Here is a 15425-nt window from a genome sequence, read left to right as displayed (position 1 = left end):
TTATCACTTGGGTTAGGAAAATCCATTCCCAGGCATTCTCTCAGGTTAAGTATATAAGTGCATGTCTATTCTTGCCATATTCTGCTCCAAGGCAGACGTTTCTGCTTCCTTTAGGAATAAACTGTTCAAGCACAAGTTTCTTTTCTTCAAGTACCAAACTTTCTCTGTTGTATGCTGATCTCTTTTCTGAAAAGGGGAAATCAAAACAGACCAAAAGGGCTAAAAATGGGTTATTTCTTTTCTCTATAGGCCAATTTAAAAGGGTGGGCTCCTATATAAAGAATTTTTCTTCCTAAGTCCCACTCAGCCAATTATCTTGGGAGATAACCCTAGCTATTGGGAACCAATCAGAAGTTTTCTGTATCAGGAGAATGCCAGTTGGGATGCCAATAATTTCTATGAAGGTTATACATACATACATATATATATATACATATATATATATATCTGTATATATATATACACACACACATACATATTGATAATAGCTTTTTTTGTTTTTATGTTAGCAAAGAACTGAAAACAAAGGAGATACTAATTGACTGGATATTGATCATTAAACATGAATGTAATGAAATGTTCTCTAAGCACTATTATTAAAGAAAAAAATAATTATTAAAAAACTATAAAACACGAATACAGAAAAATATGAAATTCATGAACTGATGCAAAGTGAAATCTTAACAGCATCAGGAATTATAGGAAAAACTAGGAAGAATGGAAAGAAGATACATTGAGTCAGCATAGAGAAAAAAGATGAATCTCTAAAGGGGCAGTATACTTCTGTGATTTAGTCAGGGGTATGGAATAAATTGAAAAGAGGGCATTGGGGTAGGGTCAGGACTCACCTGGACCTCTAACCATTTTGATACCTCCTATGGCAACTGCAGAGAGGCACCGATGAACATTATTCCATAAGGGAATGGAAATTTCTTACTAGATGTTGGGGTGTGCCAGAATTTCTCTCAGGGGGCTGAGGTTCAGGCAACTAACGCAGATTTCTTGGTCATCTCAGTAGAAAAGTCAGAGGCTGATCCATGAGGCTTTTGAACAGCAGACTAGCAATATAAATACCACCAGCAGAAAATACTGTACTCCCACATTTTATCTTGTAAAATATCTTCTCCATTCTGTACCAATAACCAGGTTACCAATAACCTTCCTTTTTCTGTCAGGTGGACTGAGAAGAATTTCATCTTGTTTCAATCTTGAACTTGAACTACCAGATAATATTAGTCAGTCCTACTGACCTACTATTCAACACTATTAAATTTCACCTTTAACTTAATGTTCTAATCTAATGAGTTTTTTTTTTTTTTTTTTTTTTTTTTTTTGATCTAAACTGTCATTTAGTGTGCTGGCCATCTCTGCAGAGGAAGTTGCCATTGCCTATCTCCACCAGGATTGCTTCCCTAGCCTGTAGCTGTGGGCATCAGGTTGGAAGCAGGCCTGGCCATTTGTGGCAAGAGAGGGAAGAAAGAAGGCAACTATTCCAGAAAACGATGGACTGACCTGAGTTATCGAGGTTTTAGAGGAGGTGATGATAAAGGTGGTGTTTAACACATGCTTTCTCGTATCCTTCAGGTTGCCCTGTTGTTTTCTCTAAGCCGACTTACCTGCCTGATCAGTGGCGTTTGTTTGGCAGCTGGGATTGATGGTTGTGAGATGGAACTGACAGGGGTAGCCAACCTGTAGACCAGTGATGTGGCTTCTCACCCCAAAACCCTTTCCTGCTGGGACTTTCTGAGTTCTAAAACTACTGTCTTTCTCTTCCACGATTTTAAGAATCATAGAGATTGTGAAGGAATTTGATTTTTAGGTATTCTTTCTGGCTGTCCCACATGCCTGGAAATGCTTTCCCTTCTCTACACTGACTACTTACCTCCTTGGCTTCCTTCAATTTCCTTCTAATTCCAAGTAAAATCCCACAGGACTTTACAGCCTGTTAATTTTAGTGCCTTTCTTCTCTTATTTCCTATTTATTCTATATAGGCTTGTTTTGTATATATTTGTTTGCGTGTTGTCTTCCTCATTAGATTATAAGCTCTTTGAGGAGACTTTTTTGTCTCTTTTTGGCACATCGTACTTTAGTAAATATATATTGACTTACTCTGAAAGTAAGAATGGTGTTGGAGACAAGTTAGCTTTCATTATTTATTAACTCATTTATGAGACAGTCTTGGAAATTTGCCATCACAGAGAAAATGGAGGTGGTGGGGGAGAAGAGTGAAGTTAATGTGGAAGGGAAGTTATTAGGACATACTTGCCTTGACTCAATAGGAAGCAAGTTGCTTGAGGTGCTTCCTGATGACTGGGGAATCCCAAGGTCTCTTAAGATGATCCTTTTTATCATGGACTTTGACACAGGGTGGGTAGTCAGAGGCTAAAGCGATGCCTTTGATAGGAAAATCAAAGTCTGAGCTTTCCTTTTCCACCACTACTTTTTTCCGTCTAAACATTTTTTGAGGCATCAAGGAGCTCAGGCTTCCGAACACAGACTTCCTTTGGTGCCCGATGTCCCGTCTCATCTTTTGGAGCTTCGGAGCCTTTTCTTTGCCCTTTTGTAGCACAAGCTGTTTCTCTATCTCCACCGGGAACTTCCAATCCTGAAGCTTTTCCCGGACCCAGGGATCTTTCTTGGCCAGGTTAATGAGTACTTTTTCCAGCTGTAAAACAAGATTATGAGATTCAGAGGCTGGCTCCTCCAGGCATAGATTCTTTTGGGTCTGGAGTAGAGAGGGGAATGAACAGCACGGCTCTTTCTCAGGAGGCCAGGCCAAGGAGATTTTGCATCTCCCTTTTACCCAACCCTCAAAGAGCCAGGCTGAAGGAAGGTTGACAATAGATGGTCATGAAGTGGTAAAAACCCTATACCAGAATTCTATTTCAGCTATGACAATGATGAGCAGGATGATTTTGGGCAAGTCATGCCACCTTTTATGACCTTAATTTTCCTCACTGTGAATGAAGTTGAACTAGATGACCACTAACCAGTTTTATAATTTTTTTTCAGTTTTATAATTTTAATAATAAAAACAGCAACATATATTTTGCTTTAAGATCTTATAAAGCACTTTACATATATTTACTCATTTGAGCCTCACAACCATGCTAAGAGGAAAGTGCTGTTATTATTCCATTTTACAGATGAAGAAACTAAGCCTGAGAGGGGTTAAATGACCCCTCTTTATTCAAACTCAAATCTTTTAACTTCCAGTCAAGTACTCTCCATCCTGCCACCTTAATTCAACAAACTTTTATTAATCACCTACTTTGTGCCAAGCATTTTGCCCAGTGCTAGTGAAATACTGACAAAAGTAACTCAATCTCCTTCCTCAAGGGGCTTGTGGTCTTCTATTTCTATCTGGTTGGTCACCCATTCTATCAGGGGCATTATACTTGACCCATGAGAGAGAGGAGCTGGACAAGAGTCTGACTGTAGATCTATGCCCTATTCAATGGTCCTCAAACTTTTTAAAGAGGGGCCAGTTCCCGGTCCCTCAGACTGTTGGAGGGCCAGACTATAGTAAAAACAAAACCTCACACTCTGTCTCTGCCCCTCGGTCCATTTGCCATAACCCGGCGGGCTGCATAAACGTCCTCAGGGGGCTGCATCTGACCCGTGCGCCATAGTTTGAGAACCCCTGCATATGACACCACCTAAGTACCATTAGATAGGTACACATTATAAGGACTTTAGAAGTTGAGGAAAGAGAGAGATCATTTCTATCTCTGCCCGAATGATCAGAGGAGGCTCCATATAAGAGGCAGCATTCGAACTAAGCCTTGAGGCCTTTGAATTGGGTGAGAGTATAGGGAAGGGATTCTGTGGAGCATGAACCATGACTGAAGGACCACCGTCTAACAGGGAATTTGGAAAGGAGATAGAGCTGATTTAAATGAAAAGTCTGTATAAAGGAGAAACTAAGATGGGGTAGCAGGGGGAGTCAGGGGCTTTAATGCCAGACTGAGGAAGGTGGATTTTACCCAGCAGGTGATGGGGAGGCACTGAAGCCTTTTGGAACGTGGAGACTGGAAGCAGTAAGGATGACAAGTGTAGGGCAGGAGAGTCTGGATCAGAAGCAGAGGGTGGGGGCGAGGAACTCACCGTTTTTCTCACCATTTGATTCCTTTCCAGATCCAGCATGTCCAGGAGGAAATGGAATATGTATGAATTGCGGATGCCCAGAACACCCTGTGGAAAGCAAAAGTAGAAGATGCTGGATATCCAGCCCTGGGAAGAAGTACCAAATGTCCTTTGATGTCTCCCATCCTGCCCCGCCACTTTCCTGGGTCTTATGGGGGTGATGCAGAGGAAACCCACTGAAATGTAGCCCTCACCAGCACCTGCTCTTCTGGAGCTGTGAAGCTGGTGTCCAGGCTGAGGGAGTCAAGGCTTCTTGGCCTATGACCCTTTTACTATCCCTTGCCCTATTCAGACTTAGACTACAGCCTGGTTCCTGAGCCAAGACTTCCAAGCCCGAGCCCTCAAGAATGGGCAGTCCATCACTGTCGGTCCTCAGCAGTGTTGTGTATCCTCCCTTTTTTCCCTTTCTTTCCCCTCTGGCTTATCTCAACCCACCACTCCTCCTCCTTCTCTCCACCTTCCCTCTCATCACTGTACTGCTGAGGATTTACAGGTGGAGTGCCCAATCCATAGGTGGTGTCTAATAAATGCTGCTGACTGATTGGCAAAAGGGGTAAGAGGCAGGAAATCAATTTAGTTGGCCTTACAATGGATACGACAGCCTGGTGACGTACCAAAGCACTGGCGTCATTAAGCTCCCTGTGTAGAAGGGAACAGAGGAAGGGGTCATTGGGAGAGGAAAGGAAAAGGAGAAGGATTGGTCCTTCATTAACTAGTGATCCCCTTGCCCAAGTAGTGGTGAGGTTTCAATTTGTTGTCTAAATTATTGTGCATGTAGGAGTCACTTAATAGATGCTTATTGGCTGACTGACTTTATCCCCTGTACCTCCCAGGTCAAAGAGGAATGGTTGGAAAAGTGACTGTGGGCTGATGAACTCCAAGCTGTTCTCCTAAGGTGCTGGATAATAACTGAGGGAACAATCTGAGCTATACAATTTAGTAGTAAAGCGGACATAAGGAGGTCTGGGGATGGGGCCCACTAGACCATTTATTAGGCCTATTTTGCTATAGACAAGTATTATTCACCACACAAGAAAGGTCAAGACACTACCTGGGATTTGAGAACTCTCCCGTCTGATCTGCAGTGATCACCCCGGAGCTCTCACCCAGCCTTCCACTTCTCCTACCATTCCACCTTCTTGTCCTGACTTCCTTCTGTCACCCCATTCTTACCTTCACCCCATTATCTCAAATGAGATATTTATAAAAAAGCATATAACAGAGTTTCTGACACACAGTAGGCACTAAATCAATGCTCATTCCCTTCCCTCCTCTTCCATCCTATTCTCATCCCTCCCATCCTATTGCTCTACTTCTCCCACCACCCATGATCCCATTCCCCATTTATTCTAATCCTGCTCCATTCTCCCCCTCCCACTGCCACTCCATTCTTCATATCTGCTCATATGTCCAACTTCATTTCATCCCTACCTTATCTTACTGTCTCACTACTCGTCTGATCTCATCCCACTTCCCACATCTCATCCCTACTTTTCTACCTCATCCCATTTCTCCCTCCCCATCCGATCTCTTATCTTTCATCTTTTTTTTCTCTCTCCTTATCAACTTCCTTCCCCCTATTCTTCATTTCATCCCACACTGTCTTTTCAGCTGATGATCTCACTGTTTTCATAAACCCTCTGCTCTATTTCACTCTATACTGTCTGCTATACAATAATATATTGAAACCTGAAAGACTGAAAGGGGCCTTGAGGCCATGGAGTCCAACCTCCTCATTTAAGGTGGGAAACTTATCTAAAAAAGTTACAAGTGACTGGGCAGGATCATGCAGCTAATAAATGTTTGGAAGTCTGTTGGACATCTCCAGGACCTGCCCTTCTTCCTCTGCTTTCTCTAGGGAGATGCTCATGAGGACCACACCTCCTCCCTTCTCCCTTTGGGATACTCCCTTTCCAGTGTCCGTTACATCATTGCTCATCCTACAGTCTCCCATCTTATTCCATCCTCCTCCTGACCTCTCCCAACATTCCGTCTGCCCTTGTATCCCAGGATCCCCAGATAAGGGAAAGGGTCTGTCTCTGAAACCAATCTGCCCACTCTCTCTTAGGGCAATGAAAGCAAGAGATTAGTTTCTGGTTGACTAACAGTGCCCTCCACTTCCCAGTAGCAGGCAGGGTTCCCTTCCCCATAGGGTGGACAGCATGGGCAGGCCCAATGAGGGCTTTCTCCCCTCCTTCCCCAGCTCTTTCTCCCCAAGTTTCTCACGACTCCATGATGTTCAGCATCGTCGGCTTCATTTTCAGTGCCTCCACTACTTCTGCCACAGCTTCTCTCACTTCCTGGGGGTCAAAGAATTGGGAGTAAGATGAGAGATGGTGACAGGAGAAGAGGAATTGACAAGGAGAAGAGAGAAGGGGAGGGAAGAAAGGAAGGGGACTCACTTGGAAGGGATCCTCATGAACCTTCAACCTAAGTAGCTCAAAGACTTCATTTTCCATCCCCAACTTCTGAATCTTGTCTAGTCCAAAAATCTTAAGCAATTTGATGGCTTCTAAACGGTGCTGAGGATGGGAGAGAAATGGAGAGTGGGATGGCCATACCCAGGATTTGGGGTATTTGTCAGAAGGGAAGAACAACTTCCTGTGTAAGATTTAGGGAAGAGTGGGCTCCTGGCAGATTCTCTCTCCTCCCTCCCAACCCACCACCTTTCCCAGAGTTTTTGTAGCCTATAAGTTTCTGCTCCATGCCCGACCCAGGGAGAGATGAAGAGAAAGATTCCCTCCCCAAAGGGAGCACAGCGGCTCTCAGGGACCATTTCCACCTTTTGCACGAAGGAGTTCCTTAGTTGATCCATGGCACCCTGGAGGATGGGCAAGGTATATATCTTCATTAGCTTCACTAACACCATCATTGCCTAGAGTGGTTAAAAGATTAAGTGAGAGTGGGAAGTAGCAGGAGTCAAAGTGGAATGGACTCAAGAGGCAGGGGAAGAGGATGAGAAGAGCCTGGGGGACCTAGGGCAAGACAGATCTGAATCAGATGGAATCAGGAATGGCAGGACAAAACCAACAAGGCCCAGGGAGACAAAAGACAGATCCAGAGGCTTAGAAAGGGAAGGCACAGATCACTTTGAGATTCAGAAGTGGAGGGGACCTCAGAGATCCTCTTGTTCAACACCCCCTTCCTCTGTCTACTAGCTCCAACTCATTTACAGTTCGTGGTTGAGAAAACAGTCCTAGAGAGACTTAAGGACTTGCACAAGGTTCCACAGATTAGTAAGTATCAAAGTCAGCTTATCTGACTCCATATTCAATGTGCTCTTGCTCATATGGAGGTGGAGTGAAAGTGGGTGGTGAATCAAGATGGGGTGGGATGGTTGGTAGAGGAGGAAGGGGGGCAGTGAGTGTTCCTTAATCTCAGGGGCTTCAGGGTGAACACACACATTAGACACAGTTTCCCTGAGGTTTCAACCAAGTCCTCAAGAATGGGAAAAGCCAGGGCTCACTTAGTTCCTTGTCCTGGATCCCTGCCCCATTCCCTTTCTCCTTCATTGTCTCCCCTATTATGTCTGCCCTCTTTGAGGGCAGAGTCTGTCTTTTGTCTCTCTGTATCCCTGGTACTTAGCACAGTGCCCAACACACAATAATCAATGTTTATTGACTGATTTCCCTTTGGAGAACACAGCCAGAGGGGACTGGGCCTGGTGTTGACCTCCTTGGACAAAGGAAGAGCCACTGTGGCGGGGATGGAAGATTTCCCAGCCCGGCCTCCCTGCCTGCAGTCTCAAACCTTCATCTTCCTCTTCATATCTCCTTGGGTCAGGCACTGGAGTAAGAACTCACAGGCTATGGAATTTTCATGGTCAAGGAAACTCAGGCACATAGCTGCTTCCAGGGCCACGTCATCCAGAGCGTTCTTCCCCTTGATCAGCGACATCAGGATCTTTATCAGTGTGTTCTTGGCTCCTATAGGCTCTCGCTGGGGAGGAATGTATGCGTGTGAATGAGGAAGCCCCATTGGTTTTCCTGCTCTGCTCCTTTCCCCTTGCTACAGTTTGGCCCATGCTCCCTATGTATGCAGGTATCACTTCTTCACCTGGATGTGAACACCTGGTAGAGTATCCCCATGGCATCTCACTCAAGTACTGAGTTATCTGTTGTCAGACTAGAAACTACCTGAGAACAGGTATGTCTCTTCACCCACCTGGGAATTGCAGTCCAATAAATATTAGGTGCTCCTTGTATTTATCCCTGGGACTGTGGATGGGGGCAGGGAGATAGAACCCTTAGAATACCTCTTCCCTGCCCTTGGTGGTAGGTTTTTTAGAGCATTGGGCTTGAACTAAATTCAGATTTCAGATAATTATTAACTATGTGGTTCTGAGCAAGTCACCTTGACATCTGTCTGCCTCAGGTTATTCAATTATAGTGAAGAGAATAATAGCACCCACTTCCCAAGGTGGTTGTGAGATCACAATTAGTACATTAATTGATGCTTCTGTCCCTTCTCCATCTTTCTTCTAGGAAAGGTGATTACTTTGTATTTCTTTTATCTTCTCTCACAATAACCCTCAAAGAAATGCTTGTTAATTTACGGATGAATTGAGGAGCCGGATTCTGTCTGGACTTGATAGCTTCCTTATTTCCTAGTTAAGAGTCTTTCTGTTACTTTTCTCACTTTCCCTTCCCCCCAGATTGTCTTTATTATCTCATTTCTACTTGTTGCTTTATTCTCTTTCCCTCCTCCCTACCCCACCTTGTGCCCAGTGAATTTTGTTTCCCCCTCCCCTTCCACAATTACTTTGCTTTTGGAGACCATGATCCAGGCATTGAGGGCCATATGAAGTCCCATCAGGGTGTCCATCCTCCGATTAACAGAGCATCCCTTTAGATGTTCGATGAGAGACAGGATCACAAATTTATCTAGGCAGCCTAGACAGGAGAGGCTTTAGGTAAGAAGCAGAACCCAGGGGAATGTCATCCTTCAAGGCACAGGAAAAGTGATCCCTTTGGCCCTTTCCCTCTACTCTACTCCATGTTAAGGCACTCATTGGAATTACATTCTCAACCGCTCCCCTCTACCTCCCCCAACCTTGGGATAGAATCTTTAGGACTTAAGTTACAGAATCACATAATCAATTGGAAGGATCTCAAAGACCACATACCCAATAAAGAATCCCCACAAGCTGTGTTTCTCTACAACATACCTGATAAGTGGTCATCCAGATCTTTCTTGAAGAGCTCTAGTGAGGGGAAAGCCCATGCTCCTCCAACAACCCTTCATTTACACCCCCAGTCTGGCAGCCTACTTCATTTTGGGGTAGTTTTCTTAGGAAGCTTTTCATGACATTGTTTAAATTTGCTTCTTTCTAGCTTCCACCCCATTATTCCTAATTTGGTCCCCTAGGACTATTTAATCTCTCATTTGAACTTTTAACTCTAATATTTGAAGTCAACGTCATATCATCTTTGAGTTTTCTCTTCTCCCAGCTAAACCTTCTCAATTCTTTTAATCCTCATAGAGAATAAATTTGATGGTCTTCATTATTCTAGTTGCTTGTCCATCCTTGGGTGTTTTCTTTTGTATCAATGTCCTAACTGTGGTGCTTAGTGTTGAACATAATACTGTAGATGTGGTCTGACTAGGGAAAAATAGAGTAGGGCAATATTCCCTTTATTCATGGAATCTAAAATACTAAGTTTTTTGGCATTGCTAATGATGGAAAATTCCATGTGCACCAAGATCCATCAATTGGAGCTTTGTCTATATTCCTTACCCTCACCCCACTGGCTTACCCTGGGCCATCTCTTCCCCAATACATTTATTATTACCCTTTCTATTTGCCTTCCTTTTATCTTAGGTAGGAAAGACTTCTCCCTCTGCTACCCCAGCATTCTCCTCCTCATTCTTCAATCTACCTGCCTTCTCCATTTTCCACTATTTTCTTTTTTTCTCTTCACCTTGCTTTCACTCTCCCATTTTCCTCTTTCTCTATTATTTACTCTTCCAAGAGATATGATGAGACCATTGGACAGCTCCAGATTTCAGCTTGAGCTAGTGCTCCTAAACATTCTTTTCTATGTATTTGTATACCTTCCCTTTCTATAGTTGTGTAATCAATCTCATGATGTTTAGAGCTAGAAGGAGTCTTAAAAGATACTTTAGTTCCACTCCCTTATTTTCTAAATAAAAAACAACTGAGGCAAAGAGGGGTTAGGTGACTTGATCCAAGTCTCAGAGCTAGTACAGCTAGTAATGGTGCAAGCTAAGATCTAAACCTTTTGACTCAAGTATGATAGTATTTGCCACAGTGCTGGACACACACATACTAGGCTGAGCTAATAGCATAATGAATGAAATATTTGACTTGGAACCCTATTCAGTTAGTTAACTTAAATTTGCTCAGTTTCTTTATCCGCAAAATGGAAATAACAGTAGCCTCCCAGGATTGGTGATCGATAACATGTGTGAAGCTCTATGTAAAGAATGCTCTTAAAGTGCTCTATGCAAATGGTAGCTATTATCACAATATTATAGCCTCTCCCCACCTTCCCCCATGGAGGGAAGATCTACTCACCTAGAAGAGCAAGGCTTCTGCAGCATTCATACCTCACTCTCTCAGAACCTACCTGAGCCTGTTAGGAAATAGGAATTTGGGAGTCAGCAACCTCTCTCAGTCCTTTGTCCCCTGGTATTTCCATATCCGCTCAAGGGAATACAACAGGGGGGGTGATCAAGACATTTGTCCCATCACTCCATTTTAGGGTGTTTTTGGGTGTTCCAGAGTCCCTGTTTTATTCTACTTGAGCTAAGGAGAGTGAGCTCCCTTCTCCTTGCTTCTTCCCCCAGGATGGCCCATGCCCAAGGCCAATTCCAAACTTGCCACTATCTCGGAAGGATCTACATGTCCCCTTTCTCTACTTTGTTTTTCTTGTAGTCTGAGGCTAATTTTGCTCTTCAACTCACCATAGCCCAGAGTGCTTCTATGATGAACTCCTTGCTGATTCTCAGTTTACCCAAGGCCTGGAGGATCCACAGAAAAGGATGGGCTTCAGTCCTCACCAAGATGGGAAATGTTGCACCATGATCCCTCATGACTCATGTAAGGATGGTGGCTGGGAGTACAGGGGTGGAGGGAAAAGGCAAAGAAAGAAGGCTTTTGTGGTTTGGGGGTGTTAGGGAGAAGAGTGATCCAGGACTATTTTGGACACAACTGAGATTTAGAATCTAAATTTTCCCTACCCCCAATTCTACTGACCTCTGACTTTGGGGCCTTCATATACTCTCACCTGAGCTGCATAGATCTGTTCATCCTCTATGGAAGAACTCAGGCTGCGGGTGAGATCCTGGCCACCCAAGGAGACAGGAAGGAATCAGAGGATGAGGAGTGACATGAGATGAGAGGTGCACATTCACAGCTCTGCTCTCCACAGGCCCAGAAGACGACCTGGGCAATCTGTGGAACCCCCTTGCAGCCCCTCCTCCTCCGCTCAGGCTTGCTACTCACCTTTAGCCTCTGCCATTTCATGAGATCTATAACGCACTCCACAGGCATCTGGGGTGTTGGGAATTGTACTCTACGCTGTCTAATGTTACAGGACCTGGCTGGGCAAACGGGATAGGTAGTCCGGCCGCCCTTTCTCCCGTTCCCACTGCTGTTCCTATATTCCAAAAATCACCGCCTCTCCTCTCCCCCCTTCCTCAGTGGCCTTGTTCCATGGGAGATCAGGGAAACAATCATGGTGGGAAAGACTCAAAGTGAATTCTGTCCTCTGGTTGAACTTAGCCCGGGGTCTGACTCTCCTTTGACATTATTCATTATGCCGGTGTAATTTCTATTCATGGTGGGCTAGTTGCCTTAGTGATTAGCTTCTTCCACCCATGGGATCTCCCCCTTATCTGCTTCTTCTTTTTCTATATAGAAGGTGCTGCAACTGTGGACTTAGTTATCTAGGAGGGGGGAAGGAACTGGATTAAGTGACATAGCTGAGCCCTTCCCGCACCCACGGTTTTGCCCAAACACTTGATTAGAGATACTTTGCCTGCTTCGTCAATTGTTATCTTACTCCCAGTCCTTCTGTGGAATCTTCAACTCGTGTACCCTGCAGATATTCGAGCTTCTCATTAAATGGCTGGAGTTCTCGGGATCCCTGGGGGTTGATTTTCTCCATTTGTAGGGAGATGGTGGGAATGTTGCTGTAGTTTTCTGGTGGGCATATGTATCATAATTACAAGCTAGTAAGCCAGCACTTAACATAACACTTTCAGAGCTGCAAAGCACTTTATGTGTATTCTCTCATTTCAGTTCAATCCAATACACATTTATAAAATGTCTACTGTGTGCCAGGCACTGTGCTCACAATACCCCCTGGGAAGTTTGATTCCCACAATAACCCTGGGAAGAAGGTGCTATTATTACCACCCATGGTTTTATAGATGAAGAAATGAGGCTGAAAATTTGTAAGCAGTACCTAAGGCGGGATTGAAATTCAAGTCAAAAAACTCTCCATTGTAACACTGAGCACCTTCCTGAACTGAGAAACTGGTAGTGCAGTATCATTAACCCCATTTTACAGATTAAGTGACTTGCCTAAGGTCAAACAGCTAGTAAAAGACAAAACAGGATCCAATCTCGTGATTGCCAGCGTGTATCTCTTCCCTATATCAGATTTCCTGCTAAGTGAGAAAATCACTTTGGGGTGTTGTCCATTCTCTCAGGCTGTATTCCCAGGGTTTATATACAGAAGCAGGCTCAGTTTTTCCCAGGTACCACCACAACTATGGATGAAAGGTAACCTTTACATCCATGGCCATTTCAGGGTCTCGAAGTACATTGTCAACTAACACGTGGATCATGTTGTTTTCCCTTGCCTGTGCTTGTGCCTTTAATGTATTACTCTAGTTTTCTGATCTCACAGCATCATGAAAGGGCTCATGATTTCATAGAATCCCAGAATTTCTGAGTAGAAAGGTCTTCAGAGGTGATCAAGGCTAACCTCTCCATAATCCAGAAGCTGCTAAACAATTCCATGCATAAGGCAACTGACCTTTGCCTGACCACCTCTGTGGTCCCTTCTACTTGGAACAGTTTCAATTGTTTAGAAGTTCACTTTTTTTCCATCAAACTTTATTTTCCCCCAATGCTCTTAGCTTTGCTTTATGGTTCCAATTACAAGACAAGTCAATAGGCATTTATTACACACCTTCAGTGTGCCAAGGACTGTGCTGAGAACACAAAGAATATCTTTTGCAGTATTTTAAAAACTTGAAGCCAAACTGCCTATTCCACTGTATCTTTTCAAGTCTAGAATTCTCATTTTCTTTCAGTAGAGTGCAAACTCCTTCAGAACAAAATTTTTATTTTTGTCCTTAAATTTTCAGACTATTGCACAATGCCTTGCAAATGATCGACACTTAATAAATTCTTATTGAATTCTTTTCAACGATCCTCACATGGCAGAATGGTGGCAGGGTAACGGGGCTGGGAAGAGAGTGAAGACATAAAGGCAATGTGGGGACCAGACAGACAAACCTAACATCTAGCTGAGTGACAGTTCCTCCCATAGCCAACTGTAAACCTCAAGATAAGGCCATGGGCTCTCTGGCACACAGAGGAGATGCTCTCACTGTTTGCAGCCACTACTAAAAAGACATGCACGGCCTGTGAACATTTATGCCTCTTGGGAGCCAGGACTCTGGGTCTGAGACAGATTCCACTTCATAGAGCTGCAGAATCCTACCTGGTGGCAGGAAGGGAGTCTGCGACTCAGACTGATGATCAGTTGTTGAGCTGTAGGGGCAAGAGCAGGAAAAAGGCACATTGGGGATGAAACCCAAGGGAGAGAGAGATGCTGTGTCAAGTAGTGAAGGACGACTCCCATGGATACTGGGGATTAGAACAAATGGTGGGATGGGGCAGTGTGTGTGAGAGGTGGGGGGGCAGGAAGATATGAGTCCCTTCTCTCAGCAGTGTCGAACTGGGGTTTCAACATCTTCCTTCTCACCTCTCCCTTCCTCCCACCTCAGTTCAGTCGTCTGGGTGGGGCTGCTAGCCTTTTCTTCTCATTCCCCAATTCTTGCTCCTGACTGATCCAAGGCTTACCTCTGAATTTTTCTTCATCTTCCTGAGATATCCATGTTAATTCCGGGATACTGGAAGAGTGCTTGACTAGCTTCTTCATATGGTTATAATTAATATTTTTCTTTGAAGTCATTAATATGAGGGCATTTCTGTCCTAAGACAGATGCCCTTAAGAGAAATGTGAAAAACTATTTAAGGAGGAGATAACCAGGAGAAGTCATGGCTTAACCGTTCTCTGGTAGGGAAGCAATAAGGTCACAGATTCTGAATGGAGAATCTTCAGGATGCTGAGCAACAGGCCCCACCCTTAGTAAACAGAGATGCTAGGATTCTTTGCTCCAGTTTCAATCCTTGGTCTATGTCACTCTTCTATCCTTAGGAGTGGAAATATTCTTTCTCTCAAAATTAGGGTCCCTTTTAACTTTATATATATATGTGTGTGTGTATATATATATGTCCTGGATATATGGTATATGTGATGTATATTAAATATATGTGTATATAAATATATATATAGTGTGTATATATATATGGTATATGTGTGTATGTATATATATATGTGTGTGTGTATATATATATATATACATATATATATATATATGTATATATATATATATATGTATGTATGTATATCCTGGCATAGTGTAAATTGAAGCAGAAGGAGGAGGAAGAAGAGAGAGAAAAACAGAGAAACAGAGACAGAGAAAAACACAGAGACAGAGAGAGAGAGAGGGAGAGACAGAGTTAGGTCAGAGAGGGATGGAAAAAGACAAAGGGATAGAGAGAGAAGCAGAAGAGGAGAGAAGAGAGAGAAAAAAAGAGAATCAGAGTTAGAGACAGGCAGGAAAAACACTGCTAAATGATTCTCAACCAAGAGGTCTTGGATCTTTGCCAACTTCAGTAAACTTTCCTAGGACAAAAGAATCAGGGATTGAGAAGGTCAAATCCTGCCCTGAAAGTCTCAATATTAGTAGAATCCTCAGGAAAACAAAGTTCAGGGAATCAGTAGGAGGGGAGTAACGGACTACTTCAGTGATAGATTATTGCAATCATTTAGTTTTTACAAAGGGAGATTTATTTTGAAGATAGAAAAGTAAAACAGTATAAACACTTTCCCCCAACATATGGTAAGGGCACAATTTCTCCCATATCACCTCAGTCTCTGGGCAGATTGGGCTCAGACTTAATGCATTGGTTTTATGAAGTTCACGTATTGTTCATATGCTGTTAGATGAG

At 43.5% G+C, this 15425-nt stretch overlaps 1 protein-coding gene across 1 annotated transcript; it reads right to left on the bottom strand.

Moving 5' to 3' along the window:
• Positions 1-2273: 2273 nt before the first annotated feature.
• Positions 2274-14418, bottom strand: HEATR9 (HEAT repeat containing 9). Its single transcript, XM_074265557.1, has 15 exons — positions 14211-14418; positions 13849-13898; positions 12175-12314; positions 11616-11709; positions 11398-11454; positions 11075-11131; positions 10686-10743; positions 8909-9039; positions 7898-8086; positions 6930-7022; positions 6550-6669; positions 6374-6447; positions 4735-4786; positions 4109-4195; positions 2274-2666 (listed from the first exon to the last, which is right to left on the bottom strand). Exons 1-15 carry the CDS (start codon positions 14320-14322, stop codon positions 2274-2276), a joined length of 1707 nt encoding a protein of 568 aa, XP_074121658.1. The 5' UTR covers positions 14323-14418.
• Positions 14419-15425: the final 1007 nt, after the last annotated feature.

The sequence above is a fragment of the Sminthopsis crassicaudata genome, chromosome 4 (genome assembly GCF_048593235.1).
Source record: "Sminthopsis crassicaudata isolate SCR6 chromosome 4, ASM4859323v1, whole genome shotgun sequence".
NCBI lineage: Eukaryota > Metazoa > Chordata > Mammalia > Dasyuromorphia > Dasyuridae > Sminthopsis > Sminthopsis crassicaudata.
This window is presented reverse-complemented; position numbering and strand designations above follow the sequence as displayed.